The sequence below is a fragment of the Fringilla coelebs genome (assembly GCF_963513975.1).
Source record: "Fringilla coelebs genome assembly, chromosome: 27".
NCBI lineage: Eukaryota > Metazoa > Chordata > Aves > Passeriformes > Fringillidae > Fringilla > Fringilla coelebs.
This window is the reverse complement of record NC_140053.1, coordinates 2,646,336-2,668,943: the sequence shown is the minus strand read 5'-3', so window position 1 is coordinate 2,668,943 and position 22,608 is coordinate 2,646,336. Positions and strand designations below refer to the sequence as shown.

The 22,608-nt window shown below is 53.2% G+C and overlaps 1 protein-coding gene across 1 annotated transcript; it reads left to right on the top strand.

The window, feature by feature from the left end:
* Window positions 1-2,563: 2,563 nt before the first annotated feature.
* Window positions 2,564-4,970, top strand: CCR7 (C-C motif chemokine receptor 7; the record flags this gene model as incomplete). Its single annotated transcript, XM_084222333.1, has 2 exons — window positions 2,564-2,608; window positions 3,906-4,970. Exon 2 carries the CDS (start codon window positions 3,966-3,968, stop codon window positions 4,968-4,970), a length of 1,005 nt encoding a protein of 334 aa, XP_084078459.1. The 5' UTR covers window positions 2,564-2,608; window positions 3,906-3,965.
* Window positions 4,971-22,608: the final 17,638 nt, after the last annotated feature.

The window sequence follows — 22,608 nt, the reverse complement described above, 5'->3', positions numbered from 1 at the left end:
CAACTGCCAGGAGGTGTAAAAAGGAAAGAAAAAGTAAAGAAATGTACCTAAAAGTGCCTGATAAACTGCAGAGCAAGACTTGTGTCGTGATAATTGATTCTGCCCACTGCCCCAGACCACAAGGCAAGTTGGGGAGATGCAAGTCCTGTCCAGTCTGACTGAAACCAGTGACACAAACGTGCTCAAACTGGCACAGAGGGAGCAGGAGGCAGCAGGGCCTCTCTGGTTGTGCTTTTGCAAATGTGTAATCTGAGGTGGGGGCACAGAAGAGGGGTAGAAACAGCATGGGGCTTTCTTCATATTGAAAAGTCATTTGACATTTAAGACAGTTGAAACAGCAACTGAGAAAGGGGAGAAAAAAAGAAACCTACAATGATCTTCAAAGGAATGATATCAGCTGAACTGTTTCAGGAGTTGGTTGAGTCACGTTCTCAGTCCTGTTTTTCTAGACCTTCACAGGGTGATCAGAAAACAGAGCAGAGCAAAGGAGCCCTCACCAGGGCTGGGGCTGGGGCTGATCAGGTGAAGTCAGGGCAGGACCTGGAGTTTGCAAACCAAGCCACAGAGAGCTGCTGGAGTCTGGTTTACACGAGGGCTTTTCCTCCATGGAATGAGGGTGGTTCTTCTCTGCCTCTCATCCAGCAGCCACAGGGGTAATTTCCTGGTGGGGCTGAACTACCAGCACAGGAACTCATCACCCATCCACAGGCAGCCAGGGCTCCCAGGGAATCCAGGTTATTTAGAAGGTGCAGCAGAAGGCTAAAGGCTGCTGTGGTGTTTGCAGAGTCAGGGATTCTGTATTCCAGGCAGGAAGGGCAGTTACAGCTTGCTTAAACCCACCTAGTGGGGTCTCAGTCCTTGGGGCTTTTAGTGTATTTCCTGTATCTTATGCAAAAGGCAGGGCAGCAGTTTGAAGGGGTGACAACCACAGCAGACACCAAACCTCTTCCTGCAGTCTGGTACTGATCAGAGGGAAAGCCACTGGCTGGACAGAGCAGCCAGAAGCTTCACTTCACCCTCAGTCCCTGCCTTGCACTCCTCCACTCCTGAGTCCCCTCAGGCTCCTCCTGAGCTCCCATGGGAACCCCTCAGATACCCCCAGGAGGGTTTGGAGAAGGTGAGGGGAGGATGAACACAACTGAGCACGCAGCTGCATGAGCATCAAAGATGAAAATAAGGGGGGAAGGTGAGACAGAGCTTCTAGGAGGCCTCAGGGGAGGTGCTCACACAGGCTTGGGGATGAGCACTACGAGATTTCCCACGTGGCTGAGGATCTCTCTGACCCACACATCACCCTCAGGTATTAAAAACATCCCCACTCACAGGTAACTCTGATATCAGTGAAGCTGTTGCATGTGACTTAACACAGGGACGTGGTGCAGTTGCCTGTAGTGGAAGTTCATCATCCTGGTGCAGTGCAACATGAGCAGGAGCCTGGCACAAAACTGAAAGCAAGCAGAGCTGGGTCCAGCAGACACTAAGCACAGGAATCAGTCACATTCATGAACAACCAGCCATGAGGAGCAAGGCAGAGTTTTAGGAGGAACAGGCAGCTGAAAGCCAAAGGTATCTCCCTGCTGAGCACCCCCAGAGCAGAAAACCCACAGGGAGAGAGGGGCTGCAGGGAGCACCCAGTGCCTGGAGGGACCTCCTGGGCCAAGGCATCCCTCAGGGAGGGACACATCTCCTCCTCACACCAGAGTGGAGCTCAGGGCTGTCTCACTGCCACCTTCCAGCTGAGCAGCTTTCAGTGGCAGCTGCCTGAGGTAGATGCTGGTAGGAGCTGTAAAACCAGTGAGGAGAAAGCTTTCCCTGGCCCCTGCCTTGCTAACCACAGCAGGAAGAGCTGCTCGGCTGAGATTGCTCTCACCACCACCATACCTGGCTCTAAATTCAGTTTTTCCTCCCAGCTGTCAGCATCCTATATTTTCACATCCCAAGGCAGCAGAAGCCAACCCTTGACATTTAGAGACAAGCAATAAATTTCAGCCAGTTCCAGTTCTATCTGTCCCAGGGGAGCTGAGCTCTCCTCCCCACAGCCCAGGCACCACATGGGCACAGCTGGGCCAGATTTATGACCTCCCAGCTGGGTATTTTCACACGGATAAAGCTGCACCCTCGCTGCTCAGACACAAGGGAACAGGCTGCCTGCAGGGGAAAATAATGGATAAAATCAAAATGGGTGCACTGTGCCTGAGTTGAGAGTCCTCAGCCTTCACTGCATGGGGTCCTGGGCAGCCTGGTCTAGGTGAAGCCATCCCTGCTCACTGCAGGGGGTTGGACTGAATGACCTTTAGAGCCCCCTTCCAACTCAAAGTGTTCCATGAATCTGTAAAGCCAGAGGGGCCAGACTCCTGAGACTCCACCAGGGCTCTGACAGTAACGCTCATGACCCTGGGTTATCTTGCTGGCATCTTCCCCAGGTTCTGGTTTCCTCAGTGGTGAGGGTTCTGCAGGGTTCACAGCGCCATGGACAGCATTACCTGCCAATGTTTCAAAGTAAGAACCATGTGGAAACCCCCAGTCAGCCACTAACACGGCATCTCCTTCTTCCCTAGGCAAGCAGCTAAAGGTCACCCTTGTTTTCAGCCTGCCACTCATCCTTCAGGTAAGATGTTTTCTACAACATTGTTGAAATCCAGCTGGTTTGTGTTGTGGGTAAATGGAGATCTCAAAAACTCAGAGCAACCACCCACAGTCCCAGAAATGTGTGGGGACACAGCTGCTCACCCCAGGATCCAGCTGTGGGAGGTGAGAGCAGAGCCCAGCTGCAGAAAAACAAACAAGAGAAACAAAACCAAGCAGAGAAAAATGGTGGAAAATGCAGTGATTTTCAGATGGCCTGGGCTGTGGGAGTCCACTCTTAGCCCCAAAATGAGCATTCCCAGTGCACCACACTGATTGCAGGGAGAAGCCAGTTCCTGCTCCCTGCAAATTCCTGGTCAAGGTGCTGGGCTCTGACCAAGCCCAGAGCTGGAGAGGGACACACCCAAGGAGGAAGAGTTCAGCATCCTCCCCTGCCTGGTGCTCAGAGTGCCTTGGGCCAGCAAGGAGGACCCCAAGCACAAAAGCTGTGCCACGACCTGCTCCCAAACCCAGGGCCTGGTCCTGGTGCCCAAGGTCCCTCAGCTGCAGTGGCCACCCCCCAGCCCGTGGGGCTCCCTGGGGCAGAGCCAAGCAGCCCCTGCTTTTCCCTTTCACTGCTGGCAGCCTGGCAGGATGTGGTGAAAGCCAAACTTACTGAGATGGAGAGCACCGAGATGCTCTCTGAGAAAGGGTGGGGGTATCCAGGGGAAACCTTTCATGTCTGTGTGATGGGGAGAAGGTTCTGGAGACTAATAAGTCACAAAAAGAAGGGCACAGATACCGCAGGCTCTGTCTGCCCCACAGGTTATGGCAGTGTAGGAAGATGAAACAAGAATAATCAGAACTGAAATCGGGGGCCTGAATGAGATGCTGGCCCGACACGGAAGCAGCTTCCTGCTGCACTCACTGCGCTTCCTCACGCTCTCACAGGCACCTTCGCTGATTTTTAATCCAGCTGAAGGAGGTTTTTTTATTTCTCACATTTTATCTGACAGCTGGCTGTGCGCACACAGCTGGAGGTGGGTCCTGGAACACTCTGGAAAGCTGCCATACATCTGAGAGCTTGCAGATGTTACTTTGGCAGAGCACAAAAAATTTCTGGTGGAATTCCCACATGGAGCCCCCCAAAAAGCCCCAAACCTCACATGTTTATAGGAAACACTTTCAGCCACGAGGTTGTGTCAGCTCTGTTTGTGATGTTGGCCTGAGACCGCACTCGGGAACTCCCTGGGACTTCTCTCCAGGCTCCTTTCCTTGCACGGCCGTACAGGCAACTCAGCCCTTGTCCCAACACACTCTTCTTCTCTTTCCTGTTCTAGTTCTGTGCTGGGGACAATGTCACTGATTACTATGACTCCAACAGCACCATTGACTACAGCATGTTTGAGTCCCTGTGTGAGAAGGAGGAGGTCCGAAACTTCCGTGCTGCCTTCCTCCCAGCCATGTACAGCCTCATCTGCTTCATGGGGCTGCTGGGCAACGGGCTGGTCATGCTCACCTACATCTACTTCAAGAGGCTGAAGACCATGACAGACATCTACTTGCTGAACCTGGCTGGGGCAGACATCCTCTTCCTGCTGACCCTTCCCTTCTGGGCCACGAGCGCCGCCACGCACTGGCTTTTTGGGAGCTTTGCCTGCAAGGCTGTCTACTGCATCTGTAAAATGAGTTTTTTCAGTGGGATGCTGCTCCTCCTGTCCATCAGCATCGACAGGTACTTCGCCATCGTCCAGGCAGCCTCAGCCCATCGCCTGAGGCCCCGGATGATCTTCATCAGCAAGGTGACCTGCATCTTCATCTGGCTCCTGGCCTTCATCCTCTCCATCCCTGAGCTGGTTCACAGCGGTGTGAACAACTCAGAGAGCAGCCCCCGTTGTTCCATCATTGCTGATGACTTGCAGACCTTCAACACTGGCATCAAAGTGTCCCAAATGGTGTTTGGCTTCTTAATTCCCCTCCTGGTCATGTCTTTCTGCTACCTCATCATCATCAAAACGTTGCTCCAGGCCCGCAACTTTGAGAAGAACAAAGCCATCAAGGTCATCATCGCCGTGGTCATCGTCTTCGTCGTCTTCCAGCTGCCCTACAACGGTGTCATGCTGGCCAAGACCATCTCAGCCTTCAACCAGACCAGTTCATGCGAGGAGAGCAAGAAGTTGGACGTGGCAGATGATGTGACTTACACCCTGGCCTGCTTCCGATGCTGCCTCAACCCATTCCTCTACGCCTTCATCGGCGTCAAATTCCGCACCGACCTCTTCAAGCTGCTGAAGGAGCTGGGCTGCCTGAGCCAGGAGCGCCTCTGGCAGCTCACCTCCTGCCGTGACAACAAGAGGACCTCCTTCGCCATGGAGACAGAGACAACCACCACCTTCTCCCCGTAAGGCCAGCTCCAGGCACGCCTTGGTGGAGCTTGAAATGGTTTTGGACATTTTCTCTAATCTGAACTCCTAGCAGAGCAAGACCTGCCACGCTGCAGAGAAGTCAAGGGGGAAATCCAGAAGCCTCCTCCTGTTTCAAGCAGCAAGGGCTGCTGGAAAATGTCCCATGGGTGGAGAGAGTTTACAACAGAGCTGTCACTAACGGCAAAGCAAGGGAGAGGTGGTGAGTCTACAATTCCTCCTGTCATTTCACCTTCAGCTTAGTCTTTCCCTGTCAAAATGAGAAACGCTCAAAATAGAACATTTACCCTAAAAGCGACAAGTACCAAGAGAAAACAGACATTGGTGCAGCAGAACTGTCCGGGAGCATCACCCTTGCTTTGGATGTTGATTTTAAGAAGACAACAGCTCTGCAACCCCACAGGAATGCCCTTGCACTGGGTCAGCCCGAGGCCAACCCACAGCCACAGCCTCAGCTCCATCCAGCACACAGCCCCAGCTGTGTGTACCCAGCACACCACTGCTCTGCCTTCCCCCATGAAACGTGAGACATGACCACAGCTAATGCAAAATCCATACAAACTCTAGCCATAATTTCAATTACTTTTTATAACATTGTAGCCACTCTTAGCTCTGTCAGGAAAAGTACAAATTCTACTTTACTTCTGCCTGTATCCTGTTTCTGGGCTATCACCTGCTGACCTTGAGATAAATATGAATGTGGGTTTTCTCCTCCCTTCCCAGCCCTTCTAGCAGGACTTCAGCTGCCTTTGAAGTCAGATCTGTATTTCACTCATAAGCTACTGGGGAGTGTTTTGCATCGGTGCTGTCGGCACCAACAAAGACATGGCTCACTGAGGTTTGATCTGAACGCTGTCCCACCTCTGCCAGGGCCACAGCAGCAGAACAGCAAATTATTGTCATGGAAAATCAGACCTTGGAGGAGCCCAGACTGTAATTCCAGTGGGTGCTTTTACAGGAAGAGCAAAGATTCCTGATGACAGATGAATGCTGTGGGAACTGCTGCCGTGGGACAGCTGAACGTCAGCGGGGAGGAGCTGCTGCACAGCCTGTGCAGCTGTCCCTGTCCTTGTCCTGTGCTCTGGTCCCTGTCCTTGTCCTGTGCTCTGGTCCCACAGCACCCACAGCACCCAGCTCTCCAGTGGAGAGAAGTCTCGGCCTGGAGCTGCTCCCGAGGCTGCCAGGGGAGACATGTCCACGTTCCCCTGAGCACACAGAGCCATGAGAAGCGAACACTCACTAAACAGACATTTATCCTTTTCTTTGAACACATGGATCCATCAGGAGTGACACAGAGAACTCTCTAGCTCATGGGTTGGAGAGCATTTCTTTAGAGAATTGAGAATTAAAATTCCAGGACAGAATTCACTGGCTGAGTGTGAGACAGCACTGCCAGTTATTTACCTGTCTGACACCAAATCTGAATAAATTCTCCATAAACCATTTACCTCTGGTGTATGGGATTTTTGTCAAGGGCTGGGATTCAGGAAGAGAGGACATTCTGCTTTGTGTTACCTATCTGTGCTCAGCTGTTGGACTCATTTTCATTTACAGTGCCCAGGTAACTGTACAAAGTGCTGCTTCTCTGTCACATGAAACAGGGGGTGACAACTGACACTGAACAGCTATTTGCCCTTAGTTTCTTTCCCATCCTTATTTGGGCAAGATACAGTTATTATGATCTTGGCCAGAGCCAGGGACACCTCCAGCACAGGGTATTTGCCGTTTTCCTCATCAGTAACAATATATTGTTAATGTATATTCAATATGTAAAGCTGCTTTACACAGACAAAGTTCAATCTGTTCATGAATGTACCCCAAGAACACTCTGCTTCCATGGGACCTTTTCATGCAGAACCATTCACCTTATTCCAGCCAGGAAACTGCTCCACCAGCACATGGAGCTGTACTTGTGTTCTGTAGACAAAAGTCATCCCCCTTCTGCAAATGAAGAAGTCTTCAGGTCCTTACAGACCAGATGAATTCCAAATAGGATCACACACAGCTGCTTCCAGAAAGGAGATGCAGAGGCACCCTGTGGGCCAGCTGCAGCTGTGCCTCAGTGAGGCAGGGGTGATGTCAGAGTGCCTGGCTTTCCCTGGTTAAATTTAACGGACAGAACAAATTTGCATCTAATTTAGATGAGTCATGTTAATGTTGGCCTAAGATCCCAATCTGAGGTTCCCCTCTGATGACTAAAAACTGACTGTATTTTGCTACTTGAGAAAAATAAATTATAACAATTTAATTAAAATACTTCTGGTTTTCCATTGCATTTTCTCCATCCTTGTCCAGTCCTTGTCAGTCCTTCTGTCCTGTAAGGAGCTGTTTGGTCAGCTCAGCTTCATACCAGCACTGCCCTGCAGGAAAGAGAGTGTGGAAAAAAAAACTAAATAGAAATATGTTGGTTTACTTCATCTGCTGATGGATTATAGAAGAAACAAGTCAGCAGCACGTTAAGGAGATTTTATTTTAACTATTAACCCACCTGTCTTGATGCTGCTCCACAGCTGGATGTACCTAATGGCCACTCACCAACCTTTAAGTGAAAAATCTTTGACCTGTAGCATTTTATTGTCCACATTTAATTAAAATTCAGTAATAAACCACTATGCTACTGTGGGAACTGCTCATGGGGAGAGGCAGCAGCTCTGGGCATCATAACCCCAGCCACATCCAGGGTGAGAGTAGGAACTGCAAGTAAAACAATGAACACAGTGCTCCTGCCTGGCCTCCCCAGTTCATTTGTGCCTCAAAGCACACAGGGGGGAGCGAGGGGGGACCCATATCCTTCACAAGAAGTGCCTTGTAATTGTAACCACGGAATCAAAGAGGAAGAAACTCAAAGCACACGAGGAGACAGAAGCTTGACACTGAGTGCCAGAGCCAAGGCTCATTTCTGCTTTCACTGAGCGATGAAAGTCTCACGTTTTCCCCCAGAAGAGAAAGGACAAAGTGAGTTTCAGCATCTGGCCCAGAGACTCAAGAAGCATCTCAAGAGCAGCACAACACAGCTTAAGATGCAGAACCTCAAACCCAGGGATCCTTAAATAAACACTGGGTCTCACCACAACGAGGTTCTCAGAGCCCCAAGAGCTCATTTGTGCATGAGGCTGAGCAGTTTTAGAGCAAGAACTGGGGATCTGCAGAGAGCCACAGCACTTTTGACCATTCCCCCTGCTCCTCTGAGGTGACTGTGAGCCAAACTCTTAATGCTCAGGAACTTTTTTGATTAAGAAAGCAGACTCTACCTTAAAGCCTTAACTTAAACCAGTAAAACTTACCCACCAAGCAAGCACACAAAATCACAACTTGGGTCACAAATACTGCAGCCAAGTCACCCAGAACTTGTTACCAAAAAGAAGAGTGTATTTCTTGGATGGATTTAACATATTTTAGTCCCTTTCACCAGCAAGACCTGCCTATTTCCTCCCACAGCTCCAAATCTTCTTTAAAAAGCCAATAAAAAAACCTGGCCCTCATTAGAGAAGGGGAAAGTTCTCCAGGCAGGGCTGTGGTTTCTCATGTGCCACCTGGGCAGCTGCGTGAGGGAAGTCCTTGTCACCCTAAAAAAGAATGAGCTGGAACCCAGTGAGGTAAACAAACCCTAAAAATAATGCCCGTGGGTGGTGGGGAAGGGTGGGGGCACATTGCACCAGTCAGAATAGCTGAGAGAGGCCATGGCTTCCTCCTCACGCCTTCTTTTGTAGGGAAAAAACCCCCAAACTCCTGTTCTGGGGGTGGAGGTGTCATATCTCAGGGGAGAACTTCTTGCTCAGTCCTTGGTGGCAGAGCTGCCTGGCCTGGAGCCACCTCCCCCAGGGGCACAGTGGGGTTTTATCCATCCCTGGGCCACTGAAAAAGGGATCTGGGGAAACTGAGACAGCAGAGACATCACCTGCCCTTTGCTGGTGTCATCAAAGAAGCTTCATGACCTCAAAGCAAGTGAATCAAAAAGTCTGATGAGGAATGTTATGGATTAGAAGGTGGCAGGATCAGCTCAGAGCCAACTGCTGGCACCAAGAAGGGCACAACATGCAGTAGAGATATAAGGAAAAAATAACCAGATCAGCAGCATCCTGCTGCACTCAATGACAGCAGCACGATCTAGTGGGGGTCCTGTCCTCAGCCCTCCTCCTCACAGAGCCCAGCCCATCCTGCTCCTTCCCCAAGCCCTAAAACCAGGCAGGATATCCCTGGCTCTGTGCTCATCCCACATGTGGCAGCCCTCACAGCCTCTGGCTGAAATGAGCCCAATTTCACACGTTCAGATTTAGCAGAAATCGGCAGCTTTCAAGCCCAGCTGCGGCAGCCACTGAAAGTTATTTTTTCACTTTCACTAAGACCCCAGTTCTGCAGAGCTGAGTATTGATATTAAACCAGCAGAGAGTCAAGTGGTGATGATCAATCACCACCTGTCACTGCCCCAGCTTGTTGTACAAACCTTGTTCAGGTCTGAACACATAAGGAGCCTTCTGGCTCCACGTGCAGGGCAGCTGCAGAGCCAGCCCAGGCATTTGTCACTGCTGAGCCCCTGAAGCTCCTCGTGCAGGAACTGAAACTTCCCTTCCTGCTGCTTTGTTTTTAATTGAATTGTCTTAAAAAAATAATAAATAACAAGCTACTTTCCTTTCTGTGCTGCGGAGTGCTGGCACAAAAATTATTGTCAAGTGATCAGGGGCTTTATTGGGAAATTCCTGTGACTGAAGGACGACACCAATGCCCAGAATCATCCTGCAGGAGAGGAAAAGGCCAAGTAATTTCCAGTGAAATAGACAAAAAGACCTTCCAGGATTTGGAGTTCTGTGTGTGCTGCTCTGTACCAAAATCAGAATTTCTCTCAGCAGTTGCAGTTCCTGGATCCTGCAGGTTTTACCCACGGCTTTGTCTGCTCATCAGGGAAGGTCCCACCTGCACGTGCAGCTCAGTGAGCGCACACATGCGTCCCAGCAAACCTGGTTTCAGCAGAATCCAACCCCACTGGGGCAAAACCCAGCTGTTGGGGCTGCACAGAGAGAAACTCCTGTTTTCAGGGCAGAGTTGACTGATTCCCTGGGAGATAATGTGTTTCTTCTAAGTTTTGGCCACACCAAGCAGCGAGAGAGCTTCAACCCCCGTGCCAGGGCGGGGAGTGGGAGAGGAAAAAAACAAAGCCCTTTATGGATGACTAACCCAGGCTCAGCTCCTGGGCTGTGTTGCATGAGCCTCTTTGAAGAGTTTCACACTTTTGCAGCTCCTGGTTCTGCCTCGCCAGGGGGACACAGGTGGGGACAAAGCTCCTGCTCAAACGTCACCCCCGGACTCTGTGCAGAGCTGTGCTTCCACCAGGCTCTGGAGGCTTGCAGCAGACCTGGAAAGGCACCAGATCTGTACAAGACTCATCCAGCTGTGCTGGCAGCAGCTCCTGGCAGGCCCCCACACCCTCCCCTCACGTGCCTGCGCAGCCCCAGCAGCCGGAGGCGTGAGGTTGTTTTGGAGCTGCAGAGAACAACTGACAGAAAAGGTCTCCCCAACACCCCAAACAAACCCTGAAAAGCTGCCAGAGCCTCCTGCCTCCTCCACTGGGCTGCCTGGGCCAGGCACTGCCCAGGCTGGGGCTGCTGGTCATGGTGGAATCAGGGAATGGTTTGGGTTGGAGGGACCTCAGGATGGGGGAGTGGTGCCTTGGGAAGGCTGGTCTAGAACAGAGACTGGACAGGGCTAAAGGATAAAGCAGGGATTTGTTAGGAGGCCTAAATGGATCCACCTTGGGCAGCACAAGAGCCCAGCCAGGGCTGCACCCCAGGTGAACCCAAAATGGTCACAAAATGAACCTAAAATGAACCAAAATGGTCACAAAATGCACAACCGGTCACAGGGTCTCTCATTTTTATAAGCTCTGCTCCATTTGCATCTTGCAGTTCATTGCCCCATTCCAGCTTTAGCCCATCCAGTCCTATTCTGCTTGGTTTTCTCTCCTCAGCCCACGGTGTTTGTGCTCCTGGGTCTGAGATTTGGATCATTTGTCCTTGGTCCCCAGCTAGAGAAGGAATTGTTTTGTCTCCCTGCTCTGTGCAGAGAGTTCACCATCCCATAATATAAAGCCCAGACTCACTCACTAAAGCAGCACAGAATCTGAAAAATATAAAAGCCAAAACCTGAGGCATCAGGAGCAGCCCCACAAGTCCTGTCCCAGCTGTGCCAGGGCATGGAGGTGATGCTCTAGTGAGACATCAGCTCTCCTCCCAGGGGAGTTCTGGAATATGTTCCACCCCCACCAAGGACCTACTCCTGAGCTCCAGCAGGGAAATGAGCCCCCTCTGTTAGCACCAGTGCAGAAAGAGCCTTCCCTGACAGGGCATTTCCTCCTGCAGCCTTGGAGGAGGTCATGAAACACACCTTGAGATGGAGCTCCAGTGACCAAGATGGAAATACTTCCATCTCCTCCCTGACATCTGAAACAAGAAAATAGAGACTATAGGGAAAGCCCAGCACAGAAAAAACCTCCCAAAGCACTGTTGACCTCCTCAGGGCCTGAGTGACAACCTCAGGAACGACAGGACAGCCCAGACAGGCTCTGAGTGACCCACAGCACATCCAGGATGAGTCTGCGGTCACCAACCCCCTTTGGCTGCAGCAGAGACAGAAAGATAGGATAGGGGACAGCAGGGACGTGGTCTCCTTCATGTCCTTCCCTCAGAGCCACTGTCCTCTTGCCTTGGGTCAGGAATTCCCTGTTCCTGGGAGAGGAGCAGCCAAACAGCTCCCAGCCAAACCCTGAACTCCCCGCAGGGAGCAGGAGCCACCTCTCCTTGAGAGCTGCTGACACCGTGTGGGAAGGGCAGGGAAGTGATGCACACACACCCAGGACTCGGGAAAAACTCGGGAAAACTCACCCTGAAGTGAAGGTGTGGGTTCAGATTGTATCACTGATATCACATGGAATCCCTGCGGGCAGGCAGGCTAAAAAGTGGAGTTGCTCTACTTTGGTTTCATTTAAATCGATTGGAAGTGATTTTAAATGGCTTTGATTCACTTTTCCCTCTGGATCAGCCCATGCCTCTTCCATGTGACTTCAATAATCAATAATCTCAGTGCTGAACTCCATCCTGCTTCCTACATCCTCCCAAAAAATGACATCTCCCACAGATCACCCACAGATCTGGCTTTGTACCCAAATTTCCTAGACACCTCTGAAAAGCATAAATGGCCTTTTCCAGCCACCTCCTACCACGTGAGACCCTGTGGGGAAACTCCAGTGCAGCTGCTCTGGAGAAATCCCAGCCTGGAAAATGGGATTTGTCAGGCAGCAGAAGATTCTTCTTTTTTCAAGCAAGCTTTACAAACACACCCTCCTCCCCACCAGGCCTCTTTGTGCTTTTCAATCTCTCACCACACAAGAACTGGTGGCTTCAGCTTCTGAATTTGAAGATGAACTGAGAAAAACACTGTCATTTCAGCCATCAGTGACTCGAAGACTTCTCACCTTTATTCAGGTGACGATGAACGTTGCAGAGCTGTGAATTTTGCACCGAGGTGAAGTAACAGCTGGCAGAGGTTGGGACAGAAAATGACAGTAAATGGTCCCTCTGCCGGGAGGTTCCGCCACCCTAAAACCCCACAGTGCAAACAAATTGTTCTGGAGTAATTCCTGTGTAAAATATAAAGAGCTTGAGTTATTTGAGAGCATCTGAAGGGGACTGTGGGGGTGGGGAAGGGCCGGGAAGGGAAGGGAAGGGAAGGGAAGGGAAGGGAAGGGAAGGGAAGGGAAGGGAAGGGAAGGACAGCTGAGGGCATTGGGCTCTTCAGCATCCTGCGAGTGGGCAGCTCTGATCTCTGTTCTGGTGACCAGAGGGAACAGCTGGAGCTGTGCCAGGGATGTTTAGGTTGGATTTTGGGAAAGGTTCTTATCCCAGAGGGTGCTCAGGCACTGAACAGACTCCCCAGGGAATGGTCACAGTTCCAAGGCTGACACAGCTCCAGGAGGGTTTGGACAAGGCTCTCAGCACAGGGTGGGATTGTTGGGGTGTCCTGTGCAGGGACAAGATCTGGAGTGGATGATCCTTGTGGGTCCCTTCCAACTCAGGATATTCCCTCATTCTTTGTCAGCAAAGATTCACATGAAAATTAACAGCCTTTAGTGCAGGAACACGCTGATTTCAGGCTGCCCAAACCCCTCAGACACTCTCCCAGTCCCTCTGTGCCCCTCCTGTATGTGTGAGGAACAAATGAACCCCTCCATTTCTCCCCAAACCCACTCCCTGCAAACTGAACCCTCCCTAGCTCCGCACACATTTATCCACCCGCGTTTTGCCTTTTCCCCCTTGTTTGCATAGCAAAAAAATTAAAAAAAAAAAAAAAAAAAGAAAGAAAGAAAGTAAAAAAAAAGTCCTTTTTTGTGGCTTCTGCAGAAGACAAAGGAACAAAAACAACCCTGCTCGCCCCACCTATGCTACCGGCTTTTATCTGCGGGAGCCAGAGCCCACCCCCTCAGACCTTATGGAAATAAACACTCCGTGACAGCAAATCTGTTTTCAAGGAAAGGTTCCCACACCCCCTTACAAAACATTTCAATAGTTTTTTTCCCCGAAATGCTGTCCGTGTGTCTCCCCTGCACGGGCACTAGGTAGGGAACCCTCACCTGTCTCCCCTGCTGTGTTCACCTGTCCCCTCCTGCCCTCCCCCGCTCTCTCCTGTCCCCGTCTGCCCCTCCCGTCCTCACCTGTCCTCCCCGCGCTCACCTGTCCGCACCTGCCCTCAGCTGTCCCCATCTGTCCCCACCCGTTCCCCCCGTGCTCGCCTGTCCTCACCTGCCCCCTTCCCTCTCTCCTGTCCCCACCTGTCCCCACCTGTCCCCTCCTCACCTGTGCGCGCGCGCTCCCGTGTCCCCCGCGTGTCCCCGCCCGCACCCGCAGCGCCCCCTGGCGGCCCCGAGCGCAGCGCGGCTCCCGCCGCCGCTGGGGGGAACCGGAGACCGCCGGATGCACCGGGAGAACCGGGCCCACCGGAGAGCCCCCGGGCCAGTACAGCCACTGGGAGAACCGGGCCCACCGGAGACCCCCGGTCCAATACAGCCGCCGGGAGAACCGGGCCCACCAGAGACCCCCCCCGAGCCAATAGAGCCACGGGATCCACCAGGAGAACCGGGAGAACCGGGCCCACCAGAGAGCCCTCCAAGCCACCAGACCCACCAGAGACCCCCCCCGAGCCAATTCAGCCACCACATCCACCAGTTCCACCGGCAGAACCAGGCTCGCCGGAGACCCCCCCCCCCCCCCCCCCCCGCCCCAGGCAACCACATCCACGGGACCCACCGGGAGACCCGGACCCACCGGACACCCCCCGGGCCCCCAGCAGAGCCTTCCCTGGCACAGGTGCCCAGAGCAGCTGCGGCTGCCCCATCCCTGGAAGAGCTCAAGGCCAGGCTGGACGGGCCTTGGAGCACCCTGGGAGGGTGGAAGGTGTCCCTGCCCAGGGACAGGGTGGGTGCTGAGGTTCCTTGCAGCCCAGACTGTTCCCTGCGTCTGTGATTTTATAGTTGTCACTGCCAGGAGTGGAGCTGCAGCAGGATGCAGGAGCTGCAGATGCCACCAGGATCAAGTCTCAATTAACCTTGTGTGTTTTTTCTGCTCTGTATCATCTCCCAGGGAAGTTCCTGAATCTGTCTCAGAGCTGTGTCACTCTGGGGCAAAGGGAGCTGTTGGTGCCCTTCAGTGTTTTCATTTGGTGCTCAGATGTGCTCATGCCTGCCAAGCAGACACTGCTCCCACTTCCCTTCTCATCACTGCCACAGGGAGCAGGCGATGCTCAGGAAATCCAGGAAAAAATATTCCTGGCTGCAGCTGGCAGCTTCTCCTTCCAGCACAGCCTCACACCAGGTAAACCCTGGTGTCCCTGTCAGCGCCACCCAGCACAATTCCCATTCCTCCAAACCTTGAGCAACACAGTGGCAAAGCCCAGCTGGAAACCAGGCAGGAGAACCACGCTTTTCATCCCTCTGGTACCTCCTGAGGGCCCTTTGGAGATGGGAACCAAGTTCCCAGTGTGTGCCACAGAGGGAGAGAAGCCAGCCCAAGGTGATGCTCGGGCTGTGAGCAGAGCTGGGCAGCTGTTCCCAATGTCACAAGCTCCTTCCCGGTCCCGTTTTGCTGGCACAGCCCGTGGCACTGGAATTCGCAGGGCTGGAGGGAGCAGCACTGCAGCACTCGGGGATGGAAATGAGGCGATAAATAGAGCATGACCCGCCCGCGGAGCACGGGAAGGGCACTGCGGGGAGAAAGTCTGCGAGCTGATCCCTTCCTCGTGCCGTGACACCGTGGGTGATCCCCGGGGAGAGGCAGAGGGAGCACGAGTGCTAAACACACAGGAAAGCAACAAAACCGGGGGCAAAACCGTCTTGTTCTTGTAAATCAATTTTTGGTTTGTTCTGTTTTCCCACAGCACGTTTTTTTTGTCATGAGGAAAGTCCTGAAAATTCTTAGTGGCAAAATAAAAACGAAAGTGCCAGGCGTGTCCCGCCTGGCACTGGGTCAGGCTCATCCCTGCGCTCAGGATTGAGCCTCAGCAGGATTTCCTTCACCTGAGAGGTGAGCACACACATGAGCACACACACCCTTCTCAGAGGAGGATGCATGCCAGTGTTACCTGGAGGAAATGGGATGCTGCTGAGGCAGAGCATGAGATTCCCAAAATCCTCTGCAGCAGTGGCACCGGCCTCAGATTCAGAGGGAGCACAAGTGCTAACTCACAAACACACAGGAAAGCAACAAAACCAGGGGCAAAGCCATCTTGTTCTTGTAAATTCTTTTTTGGTTTGTTCCGTTTTCCCGCAGTTTTTGTCATGAGAAAAGTCCTGAAAATTCCTGATGGCAAAATAAAAATGAAAGTGCCAGGCGTGTCACTCGTGGCACTGGGTGAGGCTCATCCCTGTGCTCAGGATCCTCGGCAGAATTTCCTTCACCTGAGAGCTCCTCGGGGGAGGATGCCAGTGTTACCTGGAGGAAATGGGATGCTGCTGAGGCAGAGCATGAGATCCCCAAAATCCTCTGCAGCAGCGGCACCGGCCTCAGATTTCCCAACCCACCTGGCTCCGTGGTTTGCCTGGAGCTGCAAATCTTCCTCCGCCCTGATCTGTTGGAGCTGTAACCCCGAGGGATGTCCGAGGGCGACAGCCGGAGCAGCCCTGGAAGTGCGGGTGAGCTGCTCGCCTCTTTTCTCGCTCCAGGACAGCAGGGCCGCCTCCCGGGAGGATCCTCGCAGCTCCATTAGCGTCCATTAGCAGCTTCCTCTCCTTCGCCTGGCACGGAGTGCGGTCCTGTGAAAGTTGGCATCGTGGTGGTCCCGGGGGCTGCGGGAGCCCAGCGGCCCCGGCTCCGGGCAGGAAGGAACGGCGGGGAAGGAACTCCTCTCCTTCCTTTTCCTGCAGGCTCGGACAATAGCAGGGCAAGGCTGGAAAGAGATGAAGCAATGGGTTCCCCAAAGCAACATTTTGATAGAGAGGTTTCTCCTTTTTTGTCCCGTGCAGGGGTTTCAGGGCGCTGGTTCTTTGCTGTGAGCTGTCCCTGCTATCAGGTTATATGGGGTTATTATTATTATTATGGATAAAGTGGGCAAGGATGGTGAGATAGGTGAGGATCATTCAGTGCTGGAGGGCTGCCAGGGGCTGTGAGTGGGACAGGGAAGCGCAGCTCCTTCTCTGCAGGAACAGGCACATGCACGTTTCCATCTTACAATGGCTCAGCCCCACTGAAATCTGTAGCAGCCTTTGAGGGACTGAGCATCAAACATTCTCCTGTTCCCAGATTTTCCCATGCCGTGGCCTTACCACCCCAGTCAGAGCCCTTTGCATCCCTGGGCAAAGGCAGCAAAGGAAGAATTCAGGAATGGATGGACTCCTAGGGAAGAGCTTTGGCCGGGACAAAGCTGCCTCTTCACAGGGAAGTGGCCTTGCCTGGAGGCCGAGGGGGGATGCAGGTGCCCTTCCCATGCTGCAGCCCTGGCGGCAGCCGGGCCAGGGCGCTGCGGGCTGGGCTGAGGGCGGGGAAGGCGGGAGCCCTTGGCCCCGCGGTGCCCGCACTGCGGCTGGGAACAGCCTCCATAAATACCAAAATGCTTTCAGCGTGACAAGTGTCAGCAGCTGTGAGTCAGCCCTTGGCACTGCCTGCAGCCACCAACCATGCTCCCATTGTCTGGGGTCCCCTGGAATGCGAGCCCACCCCGGCAGGGCTGCAGGCACACCTTGTGACTGCCGGTGTGGTGATGCCCGGGCTGCGGGGATCCGAGGGAAGATGTCACTTCCCAAGAAGCACTGGAGCACTTTGTGCATGGCCAGTGTGGGGTTCGGTGAGGAAAATGGATCCTGTGAGCTTGTCCCAAGCTCTTCTCCCAGGAAAAAAATCTGGGAACAGCTGCTGGGAGAGTGTTTGATGCTCAGTCCCTCAAAGGCTGCTACAGATTTCAGTGGGGCTGAGCCATTGTAAGATGGAAACGTGCATGTGCCTGCCCCTGCAGAGCTGCAGGGGGGGAGCTGCAGCCCTCAGCACTTCCCTGTCCCACTCACAGCCCCTGGCAGCCCTCCAGCATTGAATGATCCTCACCATCCTTGCCCACTTTATCCCAGTAAACCCAGAATAATCAGCCTATTCTTCTCCAGCCCTTTGTTGCTGCACCCATCCGGGGGCCCTCAGCACACCTTGGCTCTACCTTTCCCCTTCCTGCCGTCCTTGCTCACTCCTCCTCACCCCTGCTATTAGCAGCAAGAGCTGTAATTAACATTCTGGCTGTGCCCAGAACCCTCTCCCTTCCCTCCTCGCAGGGTTTACGGTTTTTCCAACCGTTGCACAAATATGGGAGCAATTCCCCTGAATTGCCAACCCCTATCAGTGCTGCTGTGGGGCACCTCAGCTAGAGCAAACAGAGCTGATTGTGGAGGGGAAAAGTGAGTGTGGAAAGCAATTGTTCTCCTTGAGTTCACCTTGATAACAAAGACGCCAGCTCCAAGACAAAAAGCTGCTTCATGGTTCCATGCCCTGGGGTTGAAGGAATCTCACTCCTGAAAAAGGAAAAATTGGTGGTATTAGTTAAAAACACAGCTCAGAGGTGGGAGGGAGAGACCAGGCAGGGTGAGAAGAGCTGAGCTTCATTTCCTTTTCTTCTTCCACCACTGTGAAACCTGCAGCAACTCTCCTAGCCTGGAGAAGAGAACTTTACCAGGATGATTTGTTTGGAAGCTGTCAGCAGCTGTAGTTCAGAGGTTAATGTCTCTCCCATCGCCGCGCTGTCAGCGTGTGCAGAAATGCCTCTGCTGAGAGGTCACTGGAGCGCAAACAAGGACAGGTGTGATGGCTCCATCTCACCCATCCCCACCTGTGCACCTGCACCATGAGCCCAGCTGCCAGCAGGATTTAGGGCCAGGTTTCTTTACAGCAGGAGCAGCAGGAACAGCCCAACCTCGCACTGACAAACCCCTGAGCATCTCACTCCGCAGAGGAGAAGCCTCTGTATCAGTGGGTACACACAAGCAAGACACCTCCTGGATTTCTCCTCTAGGATTTCTCCTCCTGGATTTCTCCTCCTGGATTTCTCCTCCAGGAGAGTCCCCCCTTGCTGAGGAGTTCTAGAGGCTTCTCCCAGCACACAGCTCCCCTGGGATAGCCAGTGGCCAGCGAGTCTGAGCCAGCTTATGGATTTAATGATCAAACTGCTGCTGTCTTACTGGGTTGGGCAAGTCCTGCTGCCCAGCAGCTCAGCCTGGGAGTGACCAGGACAGCCTTCTCTGGAAATCCCTGGGATTTAGTGCTGATAGTTACTGGAAGGGCTCCAAGTGTGGGGTTTTTTCAGGCAGCATCTCCAGAGCCCTGTGTCACTGGTCACGTACAGAAGGAGTGTGGCAATGCTCACTGATCCGTGGCTAATGTGCTCTTTGGAGGTGTCTGAGGTGTTGTGGCTCTGCCTGGCTGGGAGCAGAGCCTGAGGCAGTGTCTGGAGACCAGAGGACAGAAAACAGCTCCCAGAGGCTCAACCACAGCAGCAGGAGTGCTGCTGCTCCCCTGGAAACACTTCCCACCTGGATGGCCCAGGGCCTGTGCCTTCACACCACGCTGTCCTTGTGGAGCTGCTGAGGGGCCTGGAGAGGCACTGGGGAGATCCTCTGGTTCCTGAGAGCCCCCAGTTTGCAGAGCCCCCTCAAACAACCCAGCTGAGGGTCCCCAGGGCTCTGCTGGCAGAGGTGGCTCCAGGGGGACTGTGGTGACTCTCTGCAAGGGGATGGTGTCATTTGGCACAGCTGAAATGTGTCTGTGGTGGGGAGCCAGGAGAATTCATGATTCACTGAACATGACATCAGTGTGGAATGGCTCATGGCTGGATCCAGGGTGGATCCTGGAAGCCCAGGGTGGAATCTTTCGAAGGAAAGTTTTGGACAATGATGTCCCAGCTTCTGACAATGGATGATGCCACGTGGGACAGCCTGTGCTGCCTTTTCCTGCCTTCCCACAGCAGTAGGGAGGCAGGTACTCCCCCATGTGAGTTTTCCTCACTGGAAATGATCCATCAAAAGCTGCTAGAGGGAAAAGGTCTTGCTGCTAAGGAAAGAAGAGCTCAGTCTTTAACTCTTTGAGGTTCTGAGAGCAAAATGCACCTGCAGATGCAGGCTGTGGACAGCTGTGCTTGCAGATGCAGGCTGTGGACAGCAGCTCCTTTGCTTGCTGTAAACCTCTGGGAAACACCCCAGAGAAATCCAAGGTGTTTATCCTGGGGGACACTTCCTCAGGACAGTTATGTGCTGAGCACCAACATCCTCGGGGCAGGGAGGATGCCAGGATGAGCTCCTTGGCACATGCTCAACCACCAGTGTCACCCAGCTCTCTCCAAAACTGGGGTTTGCTCCGTGCCCCGCCTCCACAGCCAGGTAATTCCCGGTGGGAGGCAGCAGGAGGACCCACCTGGTGCTGCCCCTCGGCTGTGCCCGTGCAGGGCAGCAGAGGGGCCCCATCCTCCCATCCTGTGTCCTTGACGTCAGTGGTTTTCCCCTGGCAGCACCCAGCGTGTGCAGGCACAGACCTGGAGCCGAGCTCAGCCCTGCCCACGCCTCTGGCACGTTCCTGCTCTTCCATCCCCTCCTGCACAGCCCCAGCCCCACCGCAGGGCACGGAGACACGGAGCTCTCCCCGTCCTTTGTGCTGCCCCCGCTCCCCACCGGCTCCGATGCTTCCAAGCATGATGTGACTTCCCCGGAGCTTTGCGCTTTCAGACCGTGAAAATCATAACTGTGAGGGCTAGAAAACAAAAGGGCCTTTCTGGCTGAGAGGAGGCTGATTAACACCCCCTCAGGGCAACCGAAGGGCCTCGTCACCCTTCTGAGTAAATATGTTTTGTTATTCCGTGAAGAGGGTGACTCACCTGGCGAGGAAGCCTGAGGTCCCTGCAGCCACACGTGGCTGTTACAGGAGCCCCGGGGTTCCAGGGTCTGGGGGAGGTGTGAGGGGCTGTCCCTGCCCCAGCACAGCCTCTCCAGGGCTCCCCAAGCACCGAGGAGCTCAATCCCCCCGGTGCTGAGTGCTCCAGGCTCCCAGCAGTGCTGGACACGGAGCCCAGCAGCTCCCACAGCAGAGGAAGGGGCTGGTTTGCCTGGGGGAATCTCTGGGGATGTTTGGACCCACTTAGAGACCCTTGGGGGTGTCTGGGGTCTTCTCTGCTGCCCTGTGCCACTGGTTGAGTCCAAGGCAGGTCAGGAACCCCTCAGAGGGTTCCTTGGGAGCTGCCCAGACCTGCTCTGTACCAGCTGTGCCACCAATGCCCAGAATGCCACAGCCCTTTGTGGCTTTTTCAGCCAGGTATTGCAGCACTTAACGTGTTTTCTTCTTTTTTGAAGGCTCCAGAGGAAGGAGAAAGGCTGGAGGAGGGAGAAGAGGAGGAGGAAGGAGGAAGATAGGAGCAGTCTGCTTTCTGCACAGATTTACTGCTCCATCAACTTCCCATGACACTCCTGGGGTGCTGGACTCTGTGTCACTTTATTCACCTGTGTCAGACTTCTGGAAGGTTTTCCAGAGCCTGTAGCAGGAGAGAGTTGGTGTCAGTGGCAACTCAGGACACGGGGCAGAGCAGCTGCTTGGGCCAATTCATGCCTTTTATTTGTTCTTTTTTTAGCTGTCAGGTTAATACTTTGTCCTTTATGAGCACGTCCTGGGTAGGGCCATGCCTGCAGAAATCTGCTCTGCACAGACAGGTCGGGTTTAGCCAGGGAAAGGAGAGGAGGTTCCTTCAGAGGGGTCACAGAGAATTCTGGCACAGCCACTGCTGAGAGGGGTTCCCAGAGTAAAGAAGGACCTGGAGGACAATGCCTTGTTCCAGCCCTCCTGCATGGCCCCAACATTTCAGGTCCAAGGCTTCCCACCTTGCCCACCCCTCCTGCAGCTCCATGGATCCCCTCCCCTCACACAGGAACCAAACCCTGAGTCCCAAGAAGAGGTGACAAAGAGAGGGGTGTGTGTTTCATCCTTTCCTCCTCGTTTGCACAGGTGAATTCCAGGGAAGCACTCCCAAGTCTTATTCATCAGCAATATTTGTTCCTCTGAAAATGTTCTTTCATGTTGGGTCCCTTGTTGGTGTCTGGGAGTTTATTTGCTCAAATCCCAGAGAAAAGGAACCACACATATGCAGCAGGGGCTCTGTGGCTCTCTGCCTCTCTTGTTCTTCCCCCAGCCTGTCCTGTGGCTGCTCCACTTTTCCTTGGCCATGTCCACTGTGAGCAGAGTGCTGTCCCCCTGTCAGTCTCTCACTCCTCCCCATTTCCCTCTGCTTCCTCCTGGGAACAGAAAAGTGGCATTCACTTGCTGCTGACCACCCCACCCCATCCATGCTACCATGGTCTTGCCCATTTTCACACCTATATCAACATTAATAATGTTTAGGGCCTTCAGGGTGGGAAAATCCAGGATGAGGCAGAGGCTTGTTCCTGGTGGGATGTTCACCTGCACAGGTGAACTGAGTGGCATTGCTGCTTCAATCCAAAACCTCTGCAGTAAATTCAGTGTAACCTGGGTTCTAATTAGGGTAGCAGAGCCTTGATGTAATATTTTTACACCTGTGTGACACAGATTCAGGGCAGGACACCCTGCTGTATGGACAACCCTCCCTGAACCCCATTAATTTTTCCCTCTGTGGATACAGAGAGTACAAAGAAAACGTAACAGCTTGGCCAAAGAGCCACTGAACTCCTTGGCCTCACTGCAGAACCAGCAATGTCAAAGCCAAGAGGTAAATGATGTTTTTTTCAGAGGGGTCTTGTGATATCTCTGCATTTGCTTCAGCACTGGGGAGGAGTTTGACAGCCCTGCTACAAACAAACCATTTTCTACAGCAGCTGCTCCCCCAGGCCTTCTCCTCATGCCTTGCACAACACAGACAGAAAAGCAGAGAGAAAAGACAGAAAAGCAACTTTAGGGCAGAACCAGAAATGCAATTTGGCTTCCTAAGTGCCAATGGCAGTAACATCCCACTGCCTGACAGAGAATTGCATCACTCCAGGACACAGAGGCCTCTTCAGCCTGGGGCCAGCGCTGGATGTGGACACAGCAAACAGCTTTGTGCTGATTTCTGGGTTGCTGAGCACTTTGATGTCAGCAGGAGGTGTCAGTGGAAG